The following is a 27510-nucleotide window of genomic DNA, read 5'->3' as shown; positions in this document are numbered from 1 at the left end:
TCTTTCCATGTCAGACTGCTGTCACAAAGGAATGAAGAAAGCAACAAATGATCCCCCACAGGGAAGGAGAGAGAGGCTTTAATTTGGCCATGTAAGACTGAAATGCAGCTAAAGAATACTGCAGCACCCTGTTTTGTAATACCCTTCTACCAAGCAGCAACAGCAAGGGCAATGATGTTGATTCCACAGTGTTTGAAAAAGTGTGGAGGAAGGCTGCTGTGATAGTTTCAGATCTCCTCATAATGTATTCGTGATCTCTATGCTCAGAAAAATCACTTTTCTTTTTGAAGACTGTGCAGTAATAAGGGAGTTGTACCTGAAGTTTTGAATGCTATATATAATTTTATTCACATGAAGGCATTGACCGTGTCTAATATACACATTCCTTTTCCTTAAGATGTTTGGATCTATGAAGAAAATAATTGGGGTAGCTGTGGGGAATGGAGAACTGGGTACTTCATAGAACCACCACCACATCTGAAACAACAGCTTATTGAAGATGGCTTCAATATACACCTTCATGAAGCACTAAAAAGAACCATACAGTGTTACTGACTCTCTTTTCTCAGATACTGTTTGTTCACCTATATGCTAGTCAACAGTGATAAAATAAGTCTAGGTGAATATCCTTAATTTGAGGCAAGGTCCTGCATTAGTTTACATATAAGCAATGAGCTTTTAGTTTGGTAAAAAGGAGTAATACAAGACAATACAATGAGTAATACAATGAGAAAAGATACTCAGGTAACATATTTAAAATGACATAATTAGTGGCAAATAAATTCAATAGGAAATGAGCAACAAATCAATCAGTACTGAATGGCGCACTTTCATTGTTCAGGGGTGGCTACTGATTACTCTATCTGTTTTGCCAATTTATCCTTTTCTGCAGACTGGAAAACTTCCACTGAAGTAACATAAAATATATTTCCCAAACAAGACACGCACTGTCCACAATGCGTAGGATGAACCCAGAGCTACAGACAGCACAGGGGGTTGGTCCAGGACCACCACATGAAGCCCAAGCCCCAGACTCCCTGCACCACATGCAGTGCCAGATCCAGAATGAACACTGGACAGCACCGTGTGTCATGTATACAGCCAGCTCTGGGGCCAGCACATACCACATATGGACACATGGTGCAGATAATACAGGGGTCTGGGGCACCAATCCAGACCGGACACGGGTCTGGGGCACCAATCCAGACCGGGCTGGCTTGACAGAGCACCACGTGCAGCGTGCCCCAAACTGATCCTGCATTACATGAAGGGCACAAAGGGCTGTGGTCAGCACATGTGGTTGGTTCAGTGATGTATGGGCTGGATCATACATCTCTATGGGCTGGATCCAGCCTGCAGGCCATGTTTTACACCCCTGAATTAGGAAATACCTAGGGAATAGATTACTTAGGTACATTCAAGGTTTTAAGAGCAGGTTGGATAAATGTGTCAGGAATGTTTCAGGTACATATAATCCCCACCTTGGGGTGAATGAATGGATCAGAAATCTCTCAAGTCCTCTCCATCCCTACTTGCTATGATTTTGACTTCATCTCTGTCATCTGAGGAATTTTGTAGTACAAGTAATACAAAATAGGATTACCAGCTGATTTCCACATTTATACACATTCAAATGCAAGCCTTTTGGTGAGATATCTGGCTTTAACTTGCATGTTTCAGGGACACAGGTTGTAGCCATGTTGGTCTGCAGGCAAAAGTAATCAGAACTCTTGGAGAGGTGATATCTTTCATTAGACCAACTAGATAATTGCAAAAAAAAGTCTTTATTTGCAAGCTTTCGGGCGCGCACACCCTTCCTAACTTCATAATTTTACAAGAAAGAAGCAAAATGCAACGCCACCTCAACGTCACCTTGAGGACTGAAAGCTGATACCCTTGCTCCCACCTTTTGTTTCGAGTCAAATTTGCATACTCGCAGAGCAGTCTCAACACAACAGAAATTCCTTGCCCAGGAGAACCTTCTATCATCCACCCTCCTGTGAAATATGAAACGTCATAACAAGAAAGAAGCATAATTCAATGTCCTGTTTACCATCAGACAACTCTGAGGTAAACAGACTTCTCCAACTTTTATGTGAGCCTATTTTGCATAAAATGATCTTTTCCAACCAAAAGATTTTACACTACCTTTCAGCTCTCCTGTGAAATAAGAATTTTCATTTCCACCTGGGAGAAACATTACAATCTTTGCACTCTCCTATACCTGAGGAAGGGCATGGATGCCTGAAAGCTTACAAATAAAGAAACTTTTGCAACTATCTAGTTGGTCTACTAAAAGATCACACCTTCCCAAGAGGTCTGATTGGCTTTAACTCAGGTATTTGTAGTTTCCTAGCTTGTTCTCAAAACACTATACCATTTATTGCTTGACAACACAGTACATTATACTGTTTCAAGTGGGAAGCAAAATTTTACCCAATAAGACCTTGTCCATGCTAGAATGGGTTTGCCAAAGTAGGTATGCTATCATTTTCTGTTTAGACCCACCTTTTACCAGCAAAAATGTTTTTGCAAATTTAGCTTACACCAGGTTCCTGAGTAAAACAAGCTATTCCTGAGTAAAACCAGGAATAAAACCTGAGTAAAATTTAGCTTACACCAGGTCCCTGAGTAAAACAAGTAAAACAAAGACAAAAGAACTTTCTTGCTGGTATATGTTGCACCTACATTAGGGCATATAGTGGCAAAGCTCTATTTAGGGGGAAAAATAAATCATGTGCCTAACTAACAGGACTATGGCAGGATAAGTTTGAAACATAAGCCAGGCCAAAGAATCAATTCTACTTTAACAGACTACAGGATGCAATTTAGAAAAGAAGTTAAAAACTGCATTTGAAGAGGGCTTTCACATTTGTGAAAATATTTCACAATTACTAGTGTGAAATGACACAGATATCTGGATGATTTCTCTTAGAGACATGCCCCAAGAAAGTAAGGAAATTATGACTAAAATTCAAAACCTTAATACCTCCTTTTGTGTGCAAGACAACTTTTAAAAATACAGTAGATCATTTGGTGTTCTAAAGTTGTATCCCCTATCCAACACACCAATGAGATAAGATATGGATGCAATTTCAGCCTTACCTCTGACCTTCCTGGTTTTATAAGTTTGAGTCAGACCCAGATGCTATATTCAAAGCTGTCCCTTGTTGGGGGGCGAATCAGGGCAACCACCCCAGGCCCCACGGACAGTGCCATACAGGCCCTGCCGGCCACTGCACACTGCCAGCTCTAAACTATGGCCGTTCGCCACCCCCTGTGGTGTGGTGTTGGGGTGGGCTGGGCTGCAGGCTGGGGCAGCACCGGGCTCTTCCTGGTGAGGGGGCTGGGCAGGGCTCCGCTCAGGGAAGGCAGCAGCAGCATTGGGAGGGGGGCTGCAGCCCCCCCAAATTTGCCATAGCTCCCCAACCCCCCTTAGCAGTACCACCATGACTCATTTTGTGGTGGCTGCAGCCCCCCCTATAACCCTCCTCCCAGACCTGCTGCCGCCTGCCCCAAGCGCAGCCCAGCCCAACCACCCCCTACCAGGAAGAGCCCAGCCCCCCACCCCTCCCCCCGGGGTGAACGATTTGTGGCTCTGTCCCCTGCTCTGCCCTGGTTGTGCAGCACTTGCCCCTGCCCCAGGCCCACTCCCTCCCTCACCGTCAACGCCTTGATCTGCCCCCACCCCATGCCCCTTCCCTCACAACAGACTTACCAGCCGGACCCAGCTGTGCTCCTGGCCACCTGCGTGCTATGCTGCAGCTGCATGCATGCACAGGGCATTTATTGGCTACGTCAGCCAAAAAAAGCCAATTGCCGATACTGTCAATTTTCCTTATATTGGTGCCAATCCGATATAGGACTGATGTATTGGTGCACCTCTACAAAAAACCTTAACATGATCTAATTATATACTTGCAGCATGATACATCTACAAATACAAGAAAGTGATTAACCTGAGTTTTGATTTTCTTTTTAGATTTGCAAGACAAGTGAGAGAAAACCCAAGAAGTTTGTACAAATGCACTTACAGATATTATATACGGTATTATATATGTATTATACATAATACAAGTTTTAGCCACTTACCAACGGAGGCCCTCCCAAGAATATTGTTCCTTGTTTGCCAACTATTATACTTTCATCAGCCATTGCAGGTACGTATGCTCCTCCTGCTGTACAGGATCCCATCACCACTGCTATCTGAGGAAGAAACACTCCAGTTAGTCCAGACTCCTTAAGTCACATGTCCATTAATCTTCACTGTATTAATTTTAGCAGAGGTTCACAATAAGTGCTGTGGGATGATATATGTTCATGCAGAGTATACAGGATGTTTTTTTACCCCGTTCGGTAAGCATTTCCTCAGAAACTAAAGAGAATCTCTCTAAGTACTTGAGTGACCCACAGGAGTATCTGAGGACTTCCTGATTCATTTAAATAAAAACAAATATAGCTGCATGGAAGTCAACAACTGATGTTTCTAGATGATATACTCAAGTACAATGTTTTACATTTATAGATCTCAGGAGTGATGGCAAGACAAAATCCTCTGTCTGAAATATACAAAATCAAATATTTAACACACAGTTCTTGATAATCCACTGTATTGCCACAGCTTGAGGACCCTGATGAGTGGGGGCTAACAGGAAGCCAAACATGACTTCTTGTTTCATAGCTGCTTAGACACAGCATAGATTTAATGTTGCAGAGAGAAAGTAATAAATTAGTAATTTGAATAAATTAACCACAGGACCAAAAGCAGACAGAAATCTAGAGGCACAGGTAAGAAAAAAAAGGATGAGTTTAAAACAAGAAGAGGTTCTTCAGTTCCAGTGGGAATTAATTTACTTCTCTAATTGGCCAACTCACAAAAGCCTCCATTTGCTGGCCATCAGGATGTATTATAAAACACACCTCTTACTCTGGCTTTTACTGGATCCACTGTTATGATTATGTTTACCATCTCATCCTCAAAAGGAACCATAAAACTTGACTTATACATGAGGTTAACCTACAATCAAGGCCCTCAATAATCTGGACTTTGGTATCTGTAGTAATTCTGTGCATGGAAGAATTTTTTTCAGTGCAGTTTTTATTTTAGTATTTTTACTGCGTTTAACCATTTCAGCTTTCTTTGATTCTGTTGGGAGATACTGTAAGGACACTAATAGTTCTAGGTTTTTATCAGTAATAACTGACTTATATTTAAGAGGAAAATTTGACTTCTTAAAACTGAACCTGAAAATACGGGGTCATCTTATAATTGGAACAATATCTATTTTTTACTGGTTAATTTGATATATAATGGCAATTAAAAAGACAATTACAATCTGTTTTGTTATAAATCAAGAAAAAATCAATTAAAAAAAAAGAATATGTGATACAAACTGAGCTCTTCCCATAGCACCAATGTCACAAGTGCTGCACAGGGAAAGTCAAAATTGTTTCAAGGCACTTGAAACAAAGTAACAGAATACAAAAAACAAGAAAAGCAGTGATATGAATGCTGAGAGAAATGCGAAACAAATCATTGCCAAATGTATTATTTGCTTTCAGAATCTCTGAAAATACAATTTAAAAAACAATGAAAGACTGGGATAGCAATAAAGTACAAACAAACAACCTTCCAACTTCACATATGGGCAAGAACTGAACAGCTGCTATTATAAAGCAAACTCACTATGCAAAAAGAGGGGATCAAGCAGGCTTCTCTTGCATCTGGAAAAGGAGCAAATGATATTCATTTTGCCTACCAACTTGGAATCAAAAGGAGTTTTCTTAGCAACTAGCATCTTGTGCCCCACATTGCAATGAGGGCAGAGTAATTAATCAATAGACTTTCTTTTGCACATTAAATTAGACATCAAACATCCACAAGCAGAATAGAATGTGCTTTGAAAGCAACAAATACTTAAAACAAATTACTTGTACCTTTTCTGGCTTCTTTTTTTAATTTGGCAGATCTTATTTTATAAAACATAGATGCGTTTAAAATAACTTTTAATTTTTTTCAGTATAAATGAGAGTTTTCAAAATCATGGTGTCAAAAGTAAAAACAGGACCACAAATCTCTACCCCAAGGAACTGCTTCTCCAGTGCTTTCTTTGATTAGACAAGGCAAAGATAGATAGGCAAAGACCCACCAGGGTAATAAAATCCATACTCTGGAAATACACACAATCACATGCTTAACAGATGTGACTTGCCTCTCTGCTGCATCCATTCAGTTTAGTGACAGAAAAGAGGAGGAGCTAACAGGGGATCAAGGCTTCATAAGCCTGACCATACAGTAAAGTTACTGAGAAAGCAATGAACTAGCAACTTGAATAAATCAGTCCTAATTAGGGCTAAAATCAGAAGCACAGATAAGAAGGCACAAGCGAGACAGGGAAACAGTGTAAAGTCAAAAATGAGAAGTGCTGGAGAGCTGCTGTGGGTAGGCTTCACTAAATTATAAGAGGTGCAGAAATTGCTCCAAAGGGCAATAAGATTATAGACTACTTCAGAGGGGCGATAAATGAATAGAGATAATAGGATCTTTCCTTCCCAGAGAGAGAATGACCAAAGTAGGTTGCTATAAGTCTCATGGAAAATATTAGAACAAAGACTACAATTATCAACTGGATCCAGAAAAAGCACAAGTGACAAATGAGGTAGTAATCACACAGTGTTAGCAGATAAATGGATATAGGCTTCAAAATACTGAGCATGTCTTTAAAGCACGGATGGGAAAAATCTAGCAGGCAGTTGCACTTGGGGTCCTGCCTCTGCTGGTGGGCAGCAGCTCCAGCTCCAGCCTCTGGTAGCACCACAGGGGATGCTGAGCATAAGCAGCCCCACCCACCCGGCACTGTGCAATGGCCTGGGAGATGGAGTATGGGCTGCCCAGGGCCTGTGGGGTCGGACTCCATCTCCCAGGCACTGCAGGGGATGCTGGGCAGAAGCAGCCCTGCCCACCCAGCACTGCATGGTGCCAGCAGAGGCCGGAGGCAGAGCTGCTGCCTGCACTGCCCACCAGCAGAGGTGGGGGCCAGAGCACAGGGCCAGACTGCATCTCCCAGGCACTACGGGGGATGCTGGGAAGAAGCAGCCCTGCCCACCTGCCTGGTATTACACAGTAGGCCCTGGGCAAGCTGCACTTGGGCCCTGGAGGCTCTAGCACTGGCTGTCATACAATGCTAGGTGAGCAGGCAGGGCTGCTTCTGCCCAGCAGCCACTGGGGCCTGAATACAACTCATCCAGCCTACAGGCCTCCACACTGTCCTGTCCTACCCTGGCATCTAGGCTCCTGGAAGCCACAGGGCTGGGGGGAGGTACATGGACCAGGAGCCCTGATAGCAGGGCAGAACAGTGCAGAGGTCCACAGCCAGACTCCATCCCCTGCCCCACCTCAGCTGCAGATGTGGCCAGCTAGTGCCAGCTTTGGGCTCTGGGCAGGGGGGCTGGGGCCAAGAAGCATGTATTTGTGTGTGCGCATGAGCAAGCACATGTGTGCGCACATGTTTGTGTGTGTAACCCTCAACAGCTCACCAAAACGTGTTAAGTGGTCCTCCAGCCCAAATAATTGCCCACCCTGACTTTAAAGGAAAGCAGCCAAGGGACCTTGCCAGACATTCACAATTCTTCCAGCCTTCCTTATTTTTACTTGCTTTTAGTATTTCCATCTTTAAGGCACCACCTACAAAATACCATCCCCTGTCAAGATAATGACTGGAGTTGCATGCTGCAATCACTTCATACTCAGATCCTCCACTGTGGGGGAAAAGACAATAAAATGGATAGGTAACTCCTGCTTGGCTGATTTTTTTCTAGTCTCTTGCATGAACTACAAGAAAACCCATTGGTGAGAATAAAATTATTTTGAATTCCTTCCAAACTAATCATTTGGCACAATAGCCCTGTCACCATCTATGCCTAAATATTTATTTTTTTATTCCTGCTAGGAAATTAGTTTTATTCACCCAAAAATGGGCACAGGAGGCTTCCTTTGACCTCTTCTCTGTTTTCTCTTTCCTAGCAAAAAGAGTGCAAGGAGAGAATAAAGCTAGATTCATAATCCACAAGACAGTAAATTGTTTTTTCTAACTCAGTGTTAACAATGGATGCCTTCCTTGATACACTGGGGTCAAACCAAGTAAATTCTTCTGAGTTCAATATGAAACAGAGAATTGTTCAATATGTAACAAGAAAATTGTACAATCAATATGAAACGAGAATTGTACAATTAATTCTTTTTCCATCTAAAGTATGTAAAAATTGGTTCACATGGTTTTCAGACCCTAAAGTTAAGAAGGACTGCATTTGAATGCATCCAAGTTTTCTGGTGGTCCAGCTCCATCCTGAACTCTAAGGCAAGATTCAGATTCCTCAGTTGTGTTCTACTTGCACATATGTGCAAGAACTGGAAGCAGTATTAGACCTCATCTCCAATATAACCAAAGAACTCTGGTGAGGGGCTGATGTGTAGTGCTTTGCCATAACCCCCTTCTGGAGCACTTCAAAATCCCTGCGATGGCATGCAGCAGCATGGGGTTGCTTAGTCCTGTTGGGAAGAGTGGGGCAGATATCCAATGACTGCTCTCCTGTGTGCTAAGCCTCCAGTCCAGCCTCTGGAACCAGAGCCAAGAGCCATGCAAGGACTCATTCTCCCTACTCCCTTCCCCAGAACCAGGAGCCCAAAGACCCTATGCTCCCTACCAGAAGTGGGAAACCCTATGTCCCTGCACTTACAAGCAGGGAAAAGCGGCCCCTCGCCCACCCCATGGCCAACGCTCCCTGCTGCAACCTCTTGCAGCCCACGTGGGGGGGCCAGATAGAATGGCCTTGCGAGCTGCATCTGGCCCGCGGGCCGTATTTTGCCCACCCCTGCTCTAGTCAATATTTTATAATATAAACAGAATAAATTATGACAGCTAAGAATCATGGAATATTCAGGAGCTACTGTATTAATGTTTTATGGATCTTGCTGGTGATTATATTCCTGAGTCAAGGTGTAAGATAAAAAATACTTCCGGCAGGAAGAAGGAAGGTGTTGTTAATGTCAATGTTCAATGAGGATAAAAAGTCTCTTTAAGTTTCAGCTCTGCAGTAAGAAAACATACAAACTTAATTGCCCAGATTCAAAAGGCTCAAGGGTCACTCATACCCTCTCCAAGAGCTGACAGGCACAGTTCTATGAGAAAACCTGAAGTGCTTCACACCTGCCAATGGTAAAAGAGGAGTTACCACTGATTAATCTTGTCACTGCCTTGGAGAAGACAAGTGCAGATGCTGAACCAAAATCAAACTTGTTATGGTGATCACAGCAAACTGCATGTCCCTGAAGCCTGAGACCTTTGAGGGAGCAGAACATAAGATTATGCCCCAAGGAAGGACAGGTTAGAGGAGACCTAAATAGGCTGCCCTAAAGGATGCTAGAAGGAAATCAGTTGCAGTTGACTCGGAGAATTATAACAGAAACTATGCCTAATAATTAAGGGAAGTGTGAAACCCAGACAGTCGTCTTAGCTACTACCTGCTACAGGCTAAAAGGAAATGTTCTTTCCCAATTTTTCCATCTGGGTAAGAAAACACAACCAAAAAACAGTTTATCTCAGAGAATTCAAATACATAGGTTTGGTCAAAGAATGGAGAGTGTTACACATATGATTTCTACGATAAGACCTGTCCTAACAAGCCAGATCCAAAATCAAAATACAACTAATACAGCATCCAGACAAAATACCCAGTTAGCAATACTGAAGTAAAACAAAAAAATAGGTAGACCTATTATTCCTCTGTTCTGGTCAGGACTCTAGGAGCCATTTCTATGTCTACTGTGTTCTTAATAGGTGGGATAGCCTGACAAATCAATTAATCCCTTGTTCCCTCCTAGAATCAGCAGTGAATACAAAGAATGAAGCATTCATTTTACTGGTAGCACTCATATCTAAAACATCAGTCTGTAGCATTCATATCTAAACATCAGGAAAAAAAAACATGTCTACATGCAAACAGCATGACTAACAGTATTTCTATGCATCATTAACATTAAAAGAATGACCTCTTTGTCACAGCAATATTATCATACACATCACTGTACAAAACACATACACATATAAACATATATAAACACATATGTACATGTATACACACACACACACACGCACACCCACCCCTTTTAGCTAAGTGTACCTCCTTGGTACAGGAGTGATCACCTCTATAGCAATGATTCAGAATAATCAACTGTTTGCAAATGATATCCCTAAGCTCCCTACTCCCCCATTCATCCTACACTGTCAGTTTCTCTTTTCTCCCACTCCAAGACAGGAGCAGCTAGGTCAGATCACTGACACTGAGGCTGAGAAGGCAGGCAAGCTTTTTTAAAACTCTAATGTCAATCTGTGGACAGCCGTGGTGTTTACCCTGTCTCCAATTCCCCACGCTGAGCTGTCAGGTCAGCAAAACTCTAAACTGTCACAAACTCAAAGTGCTGAAATGAATCTTGAACCCAGGCAGAAGAAGCAAAGATGGAGGCCAGTTAGCAATTTTTAGTTTTAAGCATGTTACCTGTGGAATTCCTTGTGAGGACATAACTGCTTGGTTATAGAAGATGCGACCAAAATGATCTCGATCAGGAAATACTTCTGCTTGGCGGGGCAAGTTTGCTCCTCCGGAGTCAACTAAGTCAAGTGGAACAAAAAATATATAGTGTGTAAAACTACCTCTATACCAAGCCATATAAAAATGTTTCTAAGATATAATTTGAATATTACTCGAAAAGACGAGTTTGCATTTAATATAAGTAAAAATACTAACCATGAAAAATAGGCCATCAAACTCCACTTTCAAAATAAAAATTGATATATCTGCATAAGCAGCTGTTATCCATCCCAAACATTTTTATACAAAACAAAAATAGGTGAATGTAAAAGACATGATTACATCCAGTTGTACAAACCTTTCTAAACTCATCTTTCTGCCAAAGGTCTATTTGACTTAAAATACAGTTTCAACTGTATTTTCTATGACCATTCTCTTAGCTTCAAAACAGAGAAGTAAAAATTAAATTTCTGATTTGCAGGCAAATTTATACAGTCACTCATGGACGCTAAAGAAATTAAACCAACCACACTGTGCACCTTAATTAAAACCAATATATAAGAAAGTGTCAAAATGATGGTGTAGCTCTGATGTTCCAGGAAATATGCAAGAGGCAAGGATTTTTATGAGTGGTATTTTTTATTAGACCAACTGCATGGTTGGGATAAACAGAGACCAGCTTTCCAATGCAGTGCATTCTTCATTACTTCTTCATTTGAAAACTTGTCTAAGTCTACCCTAACTATGCAGTTGGTCCAATAAAAGATACTACCCACAAAAATCCTTGCCTCTTGCAATGTACAAGGTAGTCATTCTAAGGAACTGCAAGATCCCAATGCAGATTATTGTTCTAGGATTACTGCAGAGTACCGCTTTGATTTCCAAGCACAAGATCACACAGAATTGCTCCTAAGTAATCAATTCAGGACACAGATGTTCAACTGACAGTCCACAGGCAATATGCAGCTGCACGGGGTTAAATTGTGGCTACTGGGCTCTCACCAGGCTGCAACAACAGATGGAGTCTCCAGACACCTCCCCTCCCTACATCTGACTGCTATATCCTGGCTCTGCCAAAAGGGATAGGGCAGTGTGGTGCAGTGTTGAGAGCTGAGGATGACTCCAGCCCATGCTGGAGGGGAAGTTCATCCCCTGTGGGGCAGTGGTGGAGGGCAATTACATGTTGCAGGGGGATGGGGGAACTGCTCCTACACACCAGCATAGTACAGCAATGTGGGGAGGGATGGAACCTAAAGCAGGGGTCCATGCAGGTAAATGGAGCAGCTGGGATAGTGAGGAGTGTCATACAGCATGGGGGCTGTACCAGTGGCCGGTGCCTTGCCTGGTGCAGCCCCTATGCCATGTGACATCCACTGGAATGACCCCCAGGGGTTTAGATGTTGGACAGCACTGAATTCAAATAAAATGGTTATCAGTAAAACTTCACAAGCCAAATATTGCTTGATGAGACATTGGACTGAAAAGATTATACTGAAAAACAAAGAAAAGAAAACCTATACTACACCCCCATCCAGTTGGCACATTTAGCATGCCCAGTTGCTTATTTAAAAAAATAAACAACCAAAAAAGTTTTTAAGATTTAGAAAAAAAAAAACACACTGACATCTCTGACCAATTACAATCAAAACATTGACTAAAAATATAGTGTCATTTTTATCTTTAGTACTGTCTATGTTAAATTGTAGAAAAGCACTGACTAAGAACTATAGCTGAAGTTATCAAACTAGCTTTATTTTTTTTTTAGGTACGAGTATTTCAATAATAACTTTCTAAGACAACATTACAAAATATTCCCTGACTTTTCCATAAGACCAGAAGCACAGTTGATATGTGCATGTGGGGTGCACTATTTTTTGTTGTTACACAAGCATTAACTGTAATTTATAAGTTCTTATCATTTTCACCCTTTAGTTTTACTATCTTTATAAAAGGAATGAACAAGCACTGTGAGAGTGTGAGAACATGTGCATGTGTTTGTGCATGTGTGTGCATGCATGCACATATCTGAAACCTCAGATTTTGGATGAGCAAATTAAGGATCCACAGTTCCATCATAGTATCCATTTAAAATGCAGTCTTCTAATGACAGTCCTTGGATATCCTTTAACAACAGACATTCACTATTTTTGCAATAGGACTTACCTAAATATAGACATGGGAGATGATTTTGCATTGCAATTTCTTGAGCCCGTAAATGTTTCTTTACTGTGACTGGATAGTAGGTACCACCTTTGACAGTTGCATCATTAGCAACTACCAAGCACTCAACTCTGAAAAGCAAAAACTTTATGAGAACAAAATACATTTCCCAGTTAAGCTACCTAACTACCATAATTACCACATCTGCAGCAAATTCCAACAGCACAACCCACTGTACACCCATTAACTACTTATCACTGAAAACTGTTCCAGTTAGATACCTTACATCAATACAGGATACATTTGCTTCACATTTGTTAATTAAAAAATAGTATGAATGAAGCAGCATCTGAAATCTCTAATTTAAAAAGTTATGCTCATTTCAGTATAACTGGAAATAAATTAAAAAGGAAAGGAAACAACTTGTCATTAAGGGTTTTTTTGACATGTGCTCTAGAGGTGGGGGATGCTTTAATTAGATCGGCTCCAAGAGCCTCTCTAATTAAATCACCCACAGATTCTCATATATTAGCGTCCCCCTGCTTCAAAATGGCAGCAGGGGCACTTTAACTAAAGCTCATTGAATGAGCTTTACTTAAAGAGTCCCTGCTGTCATTTTGAAGTACAGGGATGCTGATAAATGAGATGCGGAGGCTGGCTGGAGCACACTGATTAGCACACTCCAGCAGACTCAATTAATCGAGACTCGAGACATACTGCAGCAGACTCAATTAATCGAGTTTGCTCCAAAGCACTGTAATTACAGCCTGTTGGAGCAGCCTCCCCGCACATGTAAAGGTATCCTAAATGTTTTCTTTCTCTCCCCAAATTTGCAAGATCCCTCTTGAAAACCGTTGTTTCTCTGATCTACAGTAGCTGCATCCAGAGCGCCGAAAAAGGGCATCAGTAGTATGAGGGGCTGAACTCAAAATGTAGTTTCTCAATCTGCTTTATAATAGGATCAACAAAAGAAACATTAGAAACTTGGCTATGGACAAACATACTTTTTAACCTCTAAAAATAGAGGGGACTCTGGAGGTGACCAGCTGTTACAATGTAACTGTTACATCTGGATGTATCTGCAATGGTACAAGCTAACTCACTGTAACTTTAACCCTGAATGAAACAAGATTAAAGCTGCAAAGGTTTTGCTACATTTGTGTTGCCTCAGGACAATGAAGATATAACAGTGGTGTTGTAATAGCCTGTGTAGATATCATTTGATCCTGATACAGTAATTTCAATTGTTTCAATCTGTTTATTGTTCATGTTGATTAGGCAGTATTTGAGACATACAAAAACAGTTAAACTATTGAAAATCCAGTATTCTCATGCCAATATTAAAAATCATGTTAGTTTTCAGCCTGAGACTACACAGTAACATAAGAAGGGGTCTTTATAAGGCACATGCCAATTTAAAAACAACTACTGTTAAATGTGCTTTGGAAATTCTCTGACTCTAAAATACTTTTGAAAGAAAAAATAGTTATATCTAAGTGCAGGTATTCAAGCAACTGGTTGAAAATTATGTATCTGCTGTCGTTATTTCTAATGAAAATAGAAATAGCAGTTAATCCCCATAACTGGCTACATCTTACTGAATTGTCTCCGATGGCAAGAATAAAGCTACCGATGCATTAACAACAGCATGGGAGTTTAGAATCAAGAAAATAACCTACATGGAAAAACTAGTTTTTCAAAGCCAAGCTAAGCAAACTTATAGCTCTTGGAATACTTATAGAATGACAATACATAAGACTGAGGCTGAGGCATAAGTAGTTCCAGCTTATAACCTGAGGCTTTTCACAGTATGTTAGTAATACTTGGAATCAGGACTCGTATTAGAGGTGGTATCTTTTATTAGACCAACTACATTTTTGCAAAAAAATTCTTTAATTGCAAGGTTTTGGGCACAAACACCCTTCTTCAGACATAGGTGAAAAGATTGTAAAAGTTCTCCTGGGTAGAAATGAAAGTTCGTATTTCATAGGAGAGTTGAAGGTGTGGTAAAATATCCTGTTTGGAACAGTTCATTTTATATGTAGATTAGGCTCAGAGAAAAGTTGGAATAGCCTGTTTACCTCTAAGTTGTTTGGTGGTAAGCAGGATGTAGTCATATTTCCTTCTGGTTATGTTGTTTCATATTTCACAGAGGAGTAAAAAGATGGATGCAAATTATGGAAATTAATTGGAACAAAGGCAGGAGCAGGGTCTCACATTTTAGATGGTCAAACTTGCTTCCTCCTTGTAAAATTATGAGGGTTTCATTTTTTTAAAAGGCTAAAATCCATTATCTTCCATGTGTCAGGTATCCAGGTTGTAGCCATATTGGTCTAGTGGCATTCTGGAGGTAATTTGAATCATCACAGAGCTCAGAGACACCTTGCCACATAAGAAATGCCTGCTCCATCTTTTTGGCTAGTCCAACTTTCCTCTGAGCCTAATCTACATATAAAATGAACTGTTCCAAACAGGAGATTTTACCACACCTTCAACTCTCCTATAAAATATGAACTTTCATTTCCACCCAGGAGAACTTTTACAATCTTTCCTCCTATGCCTGAGCAAGGGTGTTTGTGCCCAAAAGCTTGCAATTAAAGAATTAGTTGCAAAAATCTAGTTGGTCTAATAAAAGATATCACCTCTAATACGAGTCCTGATTCCTTTTGCCTCTAGACCAATATGGCTACAACCTGGCCATCCAGGTTTTTTTTCCATGTAGGTTATTTTTTTTATTCTAAACTCTCATGCTGTTGTTAATGCATCAGTAGCTTTATTCTTGCAATCAGAAACAATTCAATAAGATGTAGTAATACTTGGCCATTTATTGCAGCTGTTTAAAACAAGTGTATACATGAAATGAGAAAATGCTAATGAGGCTTACAACAAACCAGGAAAGGGTCTATATGCTGTTTGTTGTGGCTCTGTTTTATGGACACTGCTTATATAGCTCATCAGCCCCTCTGTGTCAGTGATCTAGATTCAGCCAGATTCTTGACACAGCATTTTGGGTGAGGGAAGTTGAGGGTAGAGAAAGTCCACATTCCACAGTCCAGTGATCAAAGCCTACTAGATGCTTTAGATCAGCCGTGCTCAACTTTTCAGCTTCATGAGCCACGTGAGTGGTGCAAGGCCAGATCAATCCGGAGGCCAGAACCAGGATTGGGTTGGCATGTAGGGTCGGTTCACGGGTGAGATCCAGCATGGTGTCCTGACACCATGCACCAGATTTGGCCACAGTGACCCTGAATCCCTAGAAATTTGACAAGGGAGCTGTGGCAATTCATGTTGCTACCATTCCCCCACCATGCAAATCATGCTGCTACCCCATTCCCCCACCATCACTGTGGAGAGCCCTACAGGCCAGATGACAGTCCTGTGGGCTGGATTTAGCCCACAGGCGTGAGGTTGAGCACCAGTGCTTTAGAGTACACTGGCTGCTGTCATCCCATACTGTAGCAGTCGAGAACCAGTGGAGCACCATGTGATCTGCCCATCCCTGAACACTTAAACTGATTTTGAAAATCTAAGCCGAATGCAAATAGAGAGCAAATTTGGGGCTGATTTGACTCTTAGCCATTCTCTCTTTGCAGCAGCATAAACCAATCTAGACGACCTTGTGAATCACTCCTCTTGGAGTAATTCCACTATTTATCCAGTGCAAAAGACTACAAAATAAAAAGCATGCTTCCTTCCTCACTAATCAACTAATTTCCATCCAAGACTAACAAGGGAGACTCAAAATGACACAAGGACTTGAGATACAAAAATAAATCAGAAAAGGCAGGAAAAAGCCCCCCAAATAATAAGTCCTCCTCAGCTACATCCCTTTAACTGCCCAAACCAAAGACAGCTCTCACTAATAACATTTTAAATTGAACAGCAGCATAAGATTTGTTCCCAATTCCTTAAAAAAAAAGAAACAGAAACAGTTTGGCCATAAAGTATTATGTGGTGGATACACAATGATGTGGTGGATACACAATGATTTCACACACCATACTCCCATGAAAAGCATAAGGCAGTACTGGATGAAATCACTGCCCTTTGTAGGTTTGTTACAGCATCCTGGCTCATTGTCCTAGAGAAACAGAATCTCACAACAATTTTAAAAAAGCTGATAAGGCTCTATCAGTGGGACCTTAAATGAGCAAACCACACTTCAGAGTAATTTTCTAAAGAATAAGAGTAAAGTTTGAGAAAGCCTACACAGCAAAACACTGGAACCAAAATGCCAGATGAATCCCAGAACTGAAACAAGAAGCCACATAAATATTTTCTCTCTTTTTCTCTCTCTTTCTTCTATAATTTAGACCACAAGCAGTTCTCACCCTGACACTCGTCCAATGCCTGTGATAATGCCTCCTGCTGGTACCTCTTCATTACCATACAGCTGATAACCTGCAAACTGGGAGAACTCCAAGAACGGAGATCTGTAAACAGATATTGTAATAGGATTATTAACAGGAAATAGCTTGATGATAAACATTATTTGCTTTTTATTTCCACATATCCATTTTGTTGTTTTAAAAATACTGTTTTAAATTTTATTTTTAAATAATTTTGAAATGCATCTTTTAAAATAATAGATACATCAAGATTTCAATCAATACTACTTGCTAATATTATAGGAAAATTAAAAAGGGAGCATTTCTATTAACTTTCACAAAACAAAGGACTATCTGAAGTTATAAGAAAGTCAATATACAAGAAGAAATTACCCACCCTGGATCTATGAGTCTGTCAATTCTCTCTCTAGGTAACAACTTCCCTCTTGATGTGTGAAGCTTTCGAGCCTTTTCTCCACCTCCTGTAATAACAAGGTCATGCACCAAATTTAGGGTACAAGTACATGGGTAAATCAATTCTCATTTATAAAAACAAAGACACACTATGCTTAATCAATGTAAGTTCACACTTCAGACAGTTAATTGGAGATGCTAATGCAAGTAATGCTGTTTCTTCAGCATATAATCCAAAAAACTTTCTCTTCATTCTTTCTAACAAGTCTTAAAAGTAAATAAATGTCCAGATAATTTAGCCTTTTATTCCCTTTTTGGAATGAACAAACTGAATTAAGAACATGGTTTTAGAGTAGCATAGGTACGAGAGATGGAAAGAAGCTGTTATGTCATGTTCATGACCTTACAGCACACTACAAAGATCTTTATTGAGTTCATTTGTAAATGAACTTCTCTCCTTTATTGCCTGGTGTTTGCACCATTCAAATATATGTGGACAGTTGACATGCATCACCCACTTAGCAGTACTGGCTTATCCAAATAATTCATCCCTATACAGTGTCACAGATCCACTTCTTGTCTTGACTTGTTTTAGCCTGGTCCAAATAAAATCTCATTCTCTCCTTCTGATAGCTCATGCCTGTCTAGCTGTCAATATGACTAAGAGAGAGCTCTTGATATTACACACACACACACACACACACAGTACTCCCCCCAACCTCCTTTCCTAATCAGTGTGGACATCATCATCATCACTATGCTGCCTGTCACTCAGGCCTGGAATTTGGATAGCATCTCCAATTTGAACCTCCCTGTGAGGTCGAACTGATGCTCATCTAACTCTTGAAGATTCTTTTGGTATAAAGTCACTAATATACAGCCTTTCCTGTCCATCTACAAGAGTTAAAATTCTCATCCAAGTGCTCAGTATCTCACTTCTTCATTACTGCAGCACCCTTTTCTCTGGCCTTGTCAAATGCAATTTTGCCCCACTGATATCCAGTTAGACTGCTACAACAAGACTCATTTTCCTAGACCATTGCTCTGGCCATTTGCCTGTTGTTATGTATCCATCTACTGACTCTTCCTTCTCTAATGCCTGAAACACAAGTTGATTATTTTTACTGTCTGCCTCTGTCTGGCCCATAAAGCTACTACCTACCTTTTAGATCAGGAGGGAGAATAAAGGAAGAGCTCACCCACTCATAAAGCTCTCTCATTATCCTCCTTCAGGATCCTTACTTAAAATTTACCTTTACAGAGATGCCTCAAGGATGGTCAGGTTGCAGGTGGGCTATGATTGCTGTCTACCATGCTGACCATTGGTATCTATTTCCTGGAGCTTCCTGCCTTCTTGCATGCATCTTCTGTCCATATACCACCCACATATCTTATGTTTTGCTTGTAAGGTCTCTGTGGGGTGATTTTTTTTACTCTGTGTTTGCATAGTGGGGTCCCAGTCCATGACAAGGATGCCCAGGCGCTATGGTATATTAATAAATATAAATAATAGCGCATGTATAAAGTAAAAGATATCGGATTTTCCCAAAGAACCTCATCTGTATAAAATAAACAAGGGGACACTTATTTAGAAGGCCAGAGAGGCACTTAATCATTCTTACATGCCTTTTCCTTACAATGTAGGCTTAATAATTTAAATTACACTATCTACGTGTAAATTAATACTTAGGAAGTTTTCTCTAGGCAGCAAAGTAAAGGAGAATGACCAAGTGAGACTAGTTTTGTCCTGTCTCCCTGTGGGGCCAGCACAGGAAGATTTGCTGGTGTTAAAAGCCCTGTCTTATTATGTGGTAAGCATCACTGGGAGGTGTTAAACCAGAGCTGGGCAAAACATGGCCCACGGGCCAAATCCGGCCCACGAGGTCATTCTATCCAGCCCATGGGGTCCCTAAAAATTGTAGAAAATTAATAGGTCTCTGCCCTTGGTTCCTGTCAAAAATGACAGGAACCAAGGGCAGTAGGACCCAGAAGAAGCCCAGCAGGCTCCAACAACAGTGGGACCCACCCACCCCTGCCCCTATGCCGGGCTTCTGGCCTGGGAGCACGTGGCTGCCCTGCGCGGGCACTGCAGGTAAGGGGGGGGGGAGGAAAAGGGTGGAGGGGGACCCCAGGCAGGGAAGGAGCACAGGGGGGGTGGAAGCGGCCCCTTCCCTGCTCCATGCCCGATGCCCCGTGCTGCAGCTGCTCACAGCCCGTGTGGGGCTGCCTGTGCCTGCTCCGGACAGCCCTGTCCGGGCTGCAAGTGGCTGCAGCAGCGAGCACCAACCACAGGGTGGGGGAGGGGCCACTTTTCCCCATGCTCAGCACCAGCTTCTTCCCTGCTGGCAAGCAGGGGGTCAGGGCTGTGTGTTGCCCCCTGTCTGGCCTGTGGGGCTGGGGGGCACTGGGTGTGAGTGGGCAGGGAGCCAGTGGCAGCACTGGACCTGCACCGGTGCCCTGGGGCCAGCACCAGCAGGGCCCAGAGCAGGGTGGCAGGAGCACGGGGTCCCAGCCAGCAGGGGCTCTATGGAGGCAAGGCGGCTCCCCCCCCCGGCTCCACGGACCCCTGCCAGCCTGCGCCCCGCTGTGGACCCCACTGGTGCTGGCCCTGGGACATTAGTCCCAAGACATTGGGACATTGGTCCCAAGATAGTGAGTGACCAGGGGGCGGGGCACCTGTCAAGGGGAGGGGCTACCCATGCGGCCCTCCACAGCCTGCCAAAACTGGGTAAGCCGCCCTCCACCTGAAATAATTGCCCACCCCTGTGTTAAACAGTTTCCTTATTTGTGAAAGCCAATGGGAGAAGGGAGGGGGGTCAAGGATATCCAGCATCATCAGAAGAAATAATTTGGAGTCCAGTCCTACAAACATGTCAAATTAAATTAGAAAGATTAACTATGCTCCCTTCAAAAATTGTAGAAATTTCACTGCATACTTTGTTATTAAGCAAGCTTTCAAGTTCAAAAACCCTTCGTCAGGCTAAGGAAGTTTCAGCAGTTGGTGTGTGCTCTTCCTGGATGGAATGAAAAGTAAAGAAGCCAGGGGCTGGGCTGGGGAGTCAGTTGCCAGGCAGATTATAATGTATCAAAAATCCAATTTCTGTCTTTGATGGATTTCCGGTGTGCGTTCATTCTGGTGCACAGTTGTTGTTTGGTCTCTCCTATGTATTTTCCATCAGGGCATTTGGTGCATTGGATGAGATATATTACATTTCTGGAGGTGCAGCTGTAAGATCCAGGGATGCTGATGGCTCTGTTATGGGGTGTAGTAATTATGGGGGTGGTGGAGATGTGTTGGCAGGTTTTGCATTTCTTGTCATGGCACGGTCTGGATCCTTTTGGTGTGTTCTGGGCTTGAGGAAGTTTGCTTATGGTGATGAGGTTGGTGAGATTCGGTGCTTGTTTGAAGGCTAGGATGGGTGGCTCTGGGAAGATCTTTTTAAGAATAGGGTCTCTTTCTAGTATGCATTGCAATTTTTTGAGGATTTTCTGTAAAGGTTCAAGGGAGGGGTGATACGTCATAACCAGCGGTGTGCGATTTGTGGGGGGTTTTCTTCTGTACTGCAGCAGTTCTTCACGTGGTATCCGGGTGGCTCTTTCAAACGTGCGATCTATCTCTCTGGAGGAGTGTCCTTGCTGGGTGAAAGCCTTTTTAAGATTGGTGAGGTGGCAATCCCGGGTGTTCTCTTCAGTACAAATGCGGTGGTATCTGAGGGCTTGGCTGTATATCACAGCTTTTTTGGTGTGTTTAGGGTGATTGCTGGTTCTGTGCAGATATGTATGTTGGTCTGTGGGTTTCTTGTATATGGTGGTCTGCCTATGTCCTTAGACCAACACGGCTACAACCTACACCCCTACTGCATACTTTGAAAACTTGTGTATGAATAAACTGTCTCACAGAAGTAACAGTCTCACAATGCACTCAAACAAAAGGGCAGAATTAAAAGTAGAGGTGTAACCTTTTCAAGGCCTAGTTGTTCAGCACTTGTATGGCCTTTTAAATTTTTAAATTTTCAGGTCACTGGACTTAGTTAACGTGAATTGTATATTACAGAAGATTGATTCTGGATTTAAAAATTAAAAAAAAAAACAGAATAAAACCCCCTCTGTCTCATAATACCACAGTCCTTTAAAGACTGTCCCTACAAATTGACACATTAAAAGAGAACTTTAAAGGAAGTGTAATCACCCAGCTGAGGGATTACAAAAACAGAAAACAGAGATGGACCAGCATGAAGAGGGAAAACAGGAGATGTATAAGATAATCAGTAAGTCTCTTGTTAATAATTCTGTTTGTTTAAAAAGACACTGCCATTAAATTCATTAAAACAATATATTTATTTATTAAAATATTAGTTGATTAAACCTGAAATGCTTTTAAATATCACATTTTATTCTTTATTCAGTTTGTTTACTTTTTACCCCCCTCTCAGCCTGAAGGACAAAATTAGCCTTTATTATCCTTAACTCAGCTTTTCTCTTATTTATAATGAGTTTCTAGTAATTCTCAGGCCTTATGCGCTAACACGCTGCTGTGAGATCTGAATGGTAAACATAGGATATGGCAATATAAAAACAGTTTCTCTGGTCATTTTTAAAATGTCATGGAACCATTCTATTGACATCAGGTGTTTGTTGTTATTGAAAAACCTACATTTTGAACCAAGTTAGATTATCCTTACATTATCCCTTTATAGGTTGCAACTAATGGAAGATAACAGAGCAAGATTCAGTAATAAGAAGATTCTTATATTTCTGTGTGTCTCATGGGATCCAGACAGCAGACTTTACTTGAGTGAACACTGTTACAATTGACTAACCAGCATCAGTCAAAAAAGCTCTCTATGCCAGGGCTGTTTTTAAAACATTCTAAAAATCATGAATATGGCACTTACCTAGTCTGATTTTTTCTGCTTGCTCTTGGAGTTCAGTCACTAATGCTTTCATTCGTTCATAGTTTTCCTAAATGGGGGAAAATGAGTGTTTCTACCTTTAACAAATATAGTACTGTCAGTGTTGAATGAAAAACACATCGGAGAAATAAATGTCACTAATTGGTGCTATCAACATTGTTCTCTCTGTTCAAATTTTCAATTTATTTTCTACACTTCTGGCTCTGGTTTTTCTTTTTTTCTTTCTTACTTGTTAAAAAACATAGCATTGATTTTTTATTACTGTATCTCAAAGTACACTAAACAGGTCTCCCCACTACTCCAGATGAGTTAAAATCTGAAAATATTTGTTTTGATTTACAGTCAATCAAAATTAGGCTATTCACGGAAGATTTTTTTTTAAGTTTCCAGTTTTTGTTCCTACTACTTATTATAATGTGAATAGGACTCAGTTCAACTCCCACACACCTTTGGGCCAAAAGGCTGCTACTGGTACAAGGTTCACATTGAGCAACTTACCTTCTCAGTGTGGGTTTTGAACCACTAACCTTTTGTTCCAACTGCCTGGTTTGGTCAAACTTGAAGAGAGTCCACAAAAAACATACTCTTACAGCTCTGGATGTGAGTGATCATTTACTAAACATGCTGCCATGTTTACCTAAAAAGTCATAACACTCATATAAAATACATTAATATATCTCAGGAATTAAAGATACTATCAAAACATGTTTTAATTTGGCTTTTTAAAATCTCTAATTTTTGTCTTTTAAAAACCTAGTTACAATTGGAATATACAATCCAATAAAATACTGTACATCATTCATACTACTTTATCTTCTGTCACTCATTTAAAAATTGCCTTGTTCTCAGCAGAACCATGCTGGCAATTCTACATTTTCAGAACTAAATAATCAAAATTAAGTTTTCCCCAGATATCTGTTGAGTCTCACAACAAGGCCACTTCAGCTCTGACTCACCTAGCTTAGTCACAGAAAGGACACAAAGATAGAAAGGATGAGGAAACAAGACTATAAAAAAGAGATAAAATGTGTGCACACATTGTACACAGAATTGAAATTAAGTTACTCTAATTAAGGGCAAAAGAACATCCCTTGCATTTTGAAGTTATAACAAGTAGGTAAAATATCTTGCTCATAACTCTAATACTAACCTCTACAGTTCACCTTTTTCCTAAACAGCAAAAGAATGCTGTAGTCATAAGTGGTGGAGGAAAGTATTATTGGGGGGGGGACTGAGCACTGGTTGACCCTCACCCCACCCTCCCGCAGGGCCATTGTGGGACTGGCGCATGCTGATGCTGTATGTGGAGGTGGAGGAGCGGCTGCACACCAAGTGGGGCCAGGCACCGTGGGACGGCAGCACCGTGGTGCTGCTGCTGTCACCTGTCACAGCGAAAAGCTTTGGGGGGCTAAACCCCATTAGCCCCCACCTTCCACTGCCTATGGTTGCAGTTGATTATTACTGGTTTTGCCACTCTGCACAGAGTCCAAATAGTAAGACTAAAACTGACTACAGACCTGTTAATTCTATTCTGCTGCTGCTTGGAAACTGAGTAGCAGCAGCAAAGGCACAAGGGCTGTGCACAGCTAAAAAGATAAAACTGCATTCAGTTCACCATCAAAAGTTCTCATTATAATGATTTGGGCTGCTCTTTTTCTTTTTTGTTTAATTAAAGCTTATAAAATAATCATCACAATTCTATTCATTTAGACATACAATTGATGTAAACAACCAGAGTTGCTGCACATGTGATCAGAGGGGAAAAATAAAAGGTTCTCTCCATTCTTTTAGCTTCAGTTTGAATGTTGGTTTATTTGCCAGGCAGCATATTATGAATAATCAAGTTTCACTGCTAGTTTCTTGCTCCGCAAGTTTCCATTATATTTGTGTGTTTCTTTCACACAGTATTTGGGAGATAAAACCCCTTTAAAAATAGAAAGAAAGTGTGAATGAAAACCTACAAAAATTGGCATAGGGACTTAGGAGGCCTAATAACTAGAACCAAACTTGGTTCTAAAACCACCTATACTTGAGTTAGCCATATCTTTTCAAATAATATATAAATGAACATTATACACCACCATATTGCAAGCATCTCATGGGACTGAAACACAAATGACTTTATGCATAAAATTACTGAATTCAGTGGGACTACTTGGATGCATAAAGGCACAGGCATGTTAAATCTTAGCTCTCTTTGACTCTTCCACTCAGAAAGTTATTATTTGTCATAGCTGAAAGGGTTTATTAAAGCTATAAATGAACATACCAGATGCATGTGAGTGAATCTGAGATTAGAAACTGTCCATTTCTAATTCCAGAGACTACTCCTCTGACTAAAATAGGATGATGATTCCACTTTACAAAGAAACAACAATAATACTTACTTAAATCAGTGGTTCTCAAGATTCAAGCCACCCCTCGGAAAATGCCAACTCTTAGTTTTCACTTGGTTTTTTTGATTACAGAAAAATAATAGAGCAATTCTTCTCTTGCAAAGAACTCAGAAAGACCACACTGGGTCAGAATGTTTTTAGTACTATGGATTCCTGTTTTAAAATCCCTCAGTTTATCATGTGAATCATGTTTGCAAACTCAACAGTGCTAACATTGCGTGGCACCCCATGGCACCCTTGAAAGGATCTCAAGGCACCCCAAGATGCCACAGTCCCCTAGCCAAGAATCACTGCCTTGGACTTTGTGGGGGAGGTAGGCTCTGCATTACATATTATTAGTTCTATCACGTATTTCCAAGTTCTATATTGTATGATTCTAAAGGGGCAAGTTGGTTACCACACTTTCACTTTGTAGAACAATATGTACTATGACAATCTGTTGTAAATGCAATAATTTCTAGATGCAAAAATTACAAAGTAATCCTGCAGGGAGTGCTCCCACTGACCTCTGAGAACAACACACCTCTAGGACCTTGCCCTCAGGGTCTTCACACAGATTTGGCTTTATCTTCCAGAACTTACTCTTTTTTTAAATTATATTTTCACCCTTCTGGCTTAATAGTTTACATTATGAAGGCCAACTTGTCTTGATGATTTCACAGCCAGAAAGACAAATATTAGTTAACGACACTGTAGCCTCCATTGCCTATCCTTATGCCTTCTTGTGTTTGCAGTTATCCCATGTATAACATTTGTTTCAGACTGTAAGTGCCTCATGGCGGCGACCTCAGCCTTTTGTGTTTGTTAAACTTCACATATGCTTGTAGTGCTCTATAAACAATAATTACTTTCCACTTAAATGGTAACCCTGTTAGGCACCTTACTGTTTGAATGACGTACCAGATGTATTCAGAGGAACATACACTAGTCCAGTACAGCTGGATATACCTGGCCTGCCCTGAGATCCCCTAGGAAACTGTTGCCAATATTCGAGGGGGTGGGGGAGAAGGGAAATGAAAAGTTGGTTTTAAAAAATTGAGTCGGGAATCAGGTCTCATTTTCAGTTTAAAACCTGAGCACTTGCACAGACACAGAAGTCTAAAACCAGTTTATTTGATTAAAGTAAAATATTATCTTTAAACATTTAGAGTATTTCTAACTTTCATGTGGTGTAACATATGTTTCTTAAGTGTCCCACTGAGCTCAGTTCTGTTGAGAACTTTACATTTTGCAACGAGAAAACAAGGGAAATGTTTTCATTAATGTTTGTTGCGGTGTAGGGGGAATGTTTCACTTAATTTACAATCTTGCTTAGTTTCTTTTTAATTCCAGTAGACAGAGACTTTAAACAAATGCACATGTTCTCACAGGTTTGGCAAACACCACAACATGAAGAACCTAGCAGAGAAAGTGACAAGTTTTCAGTGTCTAAGCTGAGACAGTGTACAGTTTCATTAGCAAAGACTTTACAAAGACACAAACAAGCAGATTTGTTTGCAAGGAGATGAGGCTAACAATGCTCCTTTAAAATGACAGTGCAAGTAAACAAATTTATTTGCGACTGACAAGCGAATACACTTATTTTTTCCTTACAGCAAAAACTATCCCAAAACACCTCTTCCTTCCACCCATAAAAGGATATTCTTACAATTTTTCACCCTAGCTTTCTACTGGTACGTACAGACTTTGTGAACACTGCTCGTTCCTTCATCTCACGATTCATTTCCAAGCACAGAAATCTTCCCCTGCAAAATTGTCATTCGACACCTTCAGCTGCATCAGGACTTCCACCCCCATTGCATTAGGTAAAAAAGCTAGTTAAAGTTAAAGCTGTTGGTCAAAAAAAAAGAAGCCAACAGCACACAGGGGTGTCACCTGCAAATTAAGGAAAGCAATTCTTCCGCCCCATTGAGCACTGACGAGGCCTAACCTAGACTAGGGTATTTGGGCCCACACCACAAGAAGGCAGTTTGGAAAGAGACCAGTGTAGAACAACAATGGTGTTTAGGGGCATAGGAGACAAGACTTATGATGAAAGTCTGAAAGAGCTGGGGTTATTTAAAGTCTGGAGAAAAGAAAGCCAAGGGGGTTTGATGACAGTCTTCAAATACCTGAAGGGCAATTACGGAGAAGCTGGAAATGGGTTTTTCTCCATGCCCCCAGGGCAGTGATTCTCAACCAGGGTGCCCCTGTACCCCGGTGCATCGCACCAGGTTAGCTAGCAAGTTAAGTTTGCAAATATGATCACCAAGATAAACCCGGAGATGTCAGACAGAAATCTGCAGTTGCCAACTTTCGGGGGTGTTTGCAATAGAAAAACTGCTCTGTTACTTGTCAGTAGGCAAAAAGTGTTGTTTTCGTTGCAAGAGACAGAGTGAATACTGAGAGCTGGCATTCGCGCGGGTGGCTCGAGTGGGGGCCGGGTGGCCGAAGGCGAGCAGCACGTATCTAGGGGACAGGGACAGGGGCAATGGCCTCGAGCTTCCGCCGGGGAAACGGGCTGGAGACGAGCAGGAACAGGCTACCTGGGCGGGGCTTGCGGCCTGCGGGAGCTGAGGAGCAGGCCGGGCACGGCCCGCGGTGACGCTACCGCCCTGCTCTCCTCGGAGCAGCGTCACCTCCGCGCGGCGGGGCGGGGCGGGGCGGGGCTGGGACGGCCCCGCAGGCTCCCCACGCCCCGCCCGGCCTACCTGGTAGCGCGGGGATCTCGCG

General features: G+C 41.5%; 1 protein-coding gene across 6 annotated transcripts in view; it reads right to left on the bottom strand.

Moving 5' to 3' along the window:
• Positions 1-27504, bottom strand: part of MCCC2 (methylcrotonoyl-CoA carboxylase 2) — a 66829-nt gene extending 39325 nt beyond the window's left edge. For 5 of the 6 annotated variants that reach the window (XR_003094367.1, XM_025205658.1, XM_025205656.1 and 2 more), the window contains exons 1-7: positions 27489-27504; positions 22385-22451; positions 17473-17557; positions 17079-17180; positions 12751-12878; positions 10555-10667; positions 4093-4206 (exon numbers count right to left, since the gene is read on the bottom strand). Coding sequence is in view for 5 of the 6 variants with exons in the window: in XM_025205658.1 (XP_025061443.1) it covers positions 4093-4206; positions 10555-10667; positions 12751-12878; positions 17079-17180; positions 17473-17557; positions 22385-22436 (594 nt within the window). In the remaining variant the exon portion in view is untranslated. The other variant, XM_025205660.1, reaches the window with a different exon arrangement.
• Positions 27505-27510: the final 6 nt, after the last annotated feature.

This window comes from Alligator sinensis, unplaced genomic scaffold (assembly GCF_000455745.1).
Source record: "Alligator sinensis unplaced genomic scaffold, ASM45574v1 scaffold274_1, whole genome shotgun sequence".
In the NCBI taxonomy this organism is placed as follows: Eukaryota; Metazoa; Chordata; order Crocodylia; family Alligatoridae; genus Alligator; species Alligator sinensis.
The sequence above is the reverse complement of the archived record's forward strand: the minus strand, read 5'-3'. Positions and strand labels throughout refer to the sequence as shown.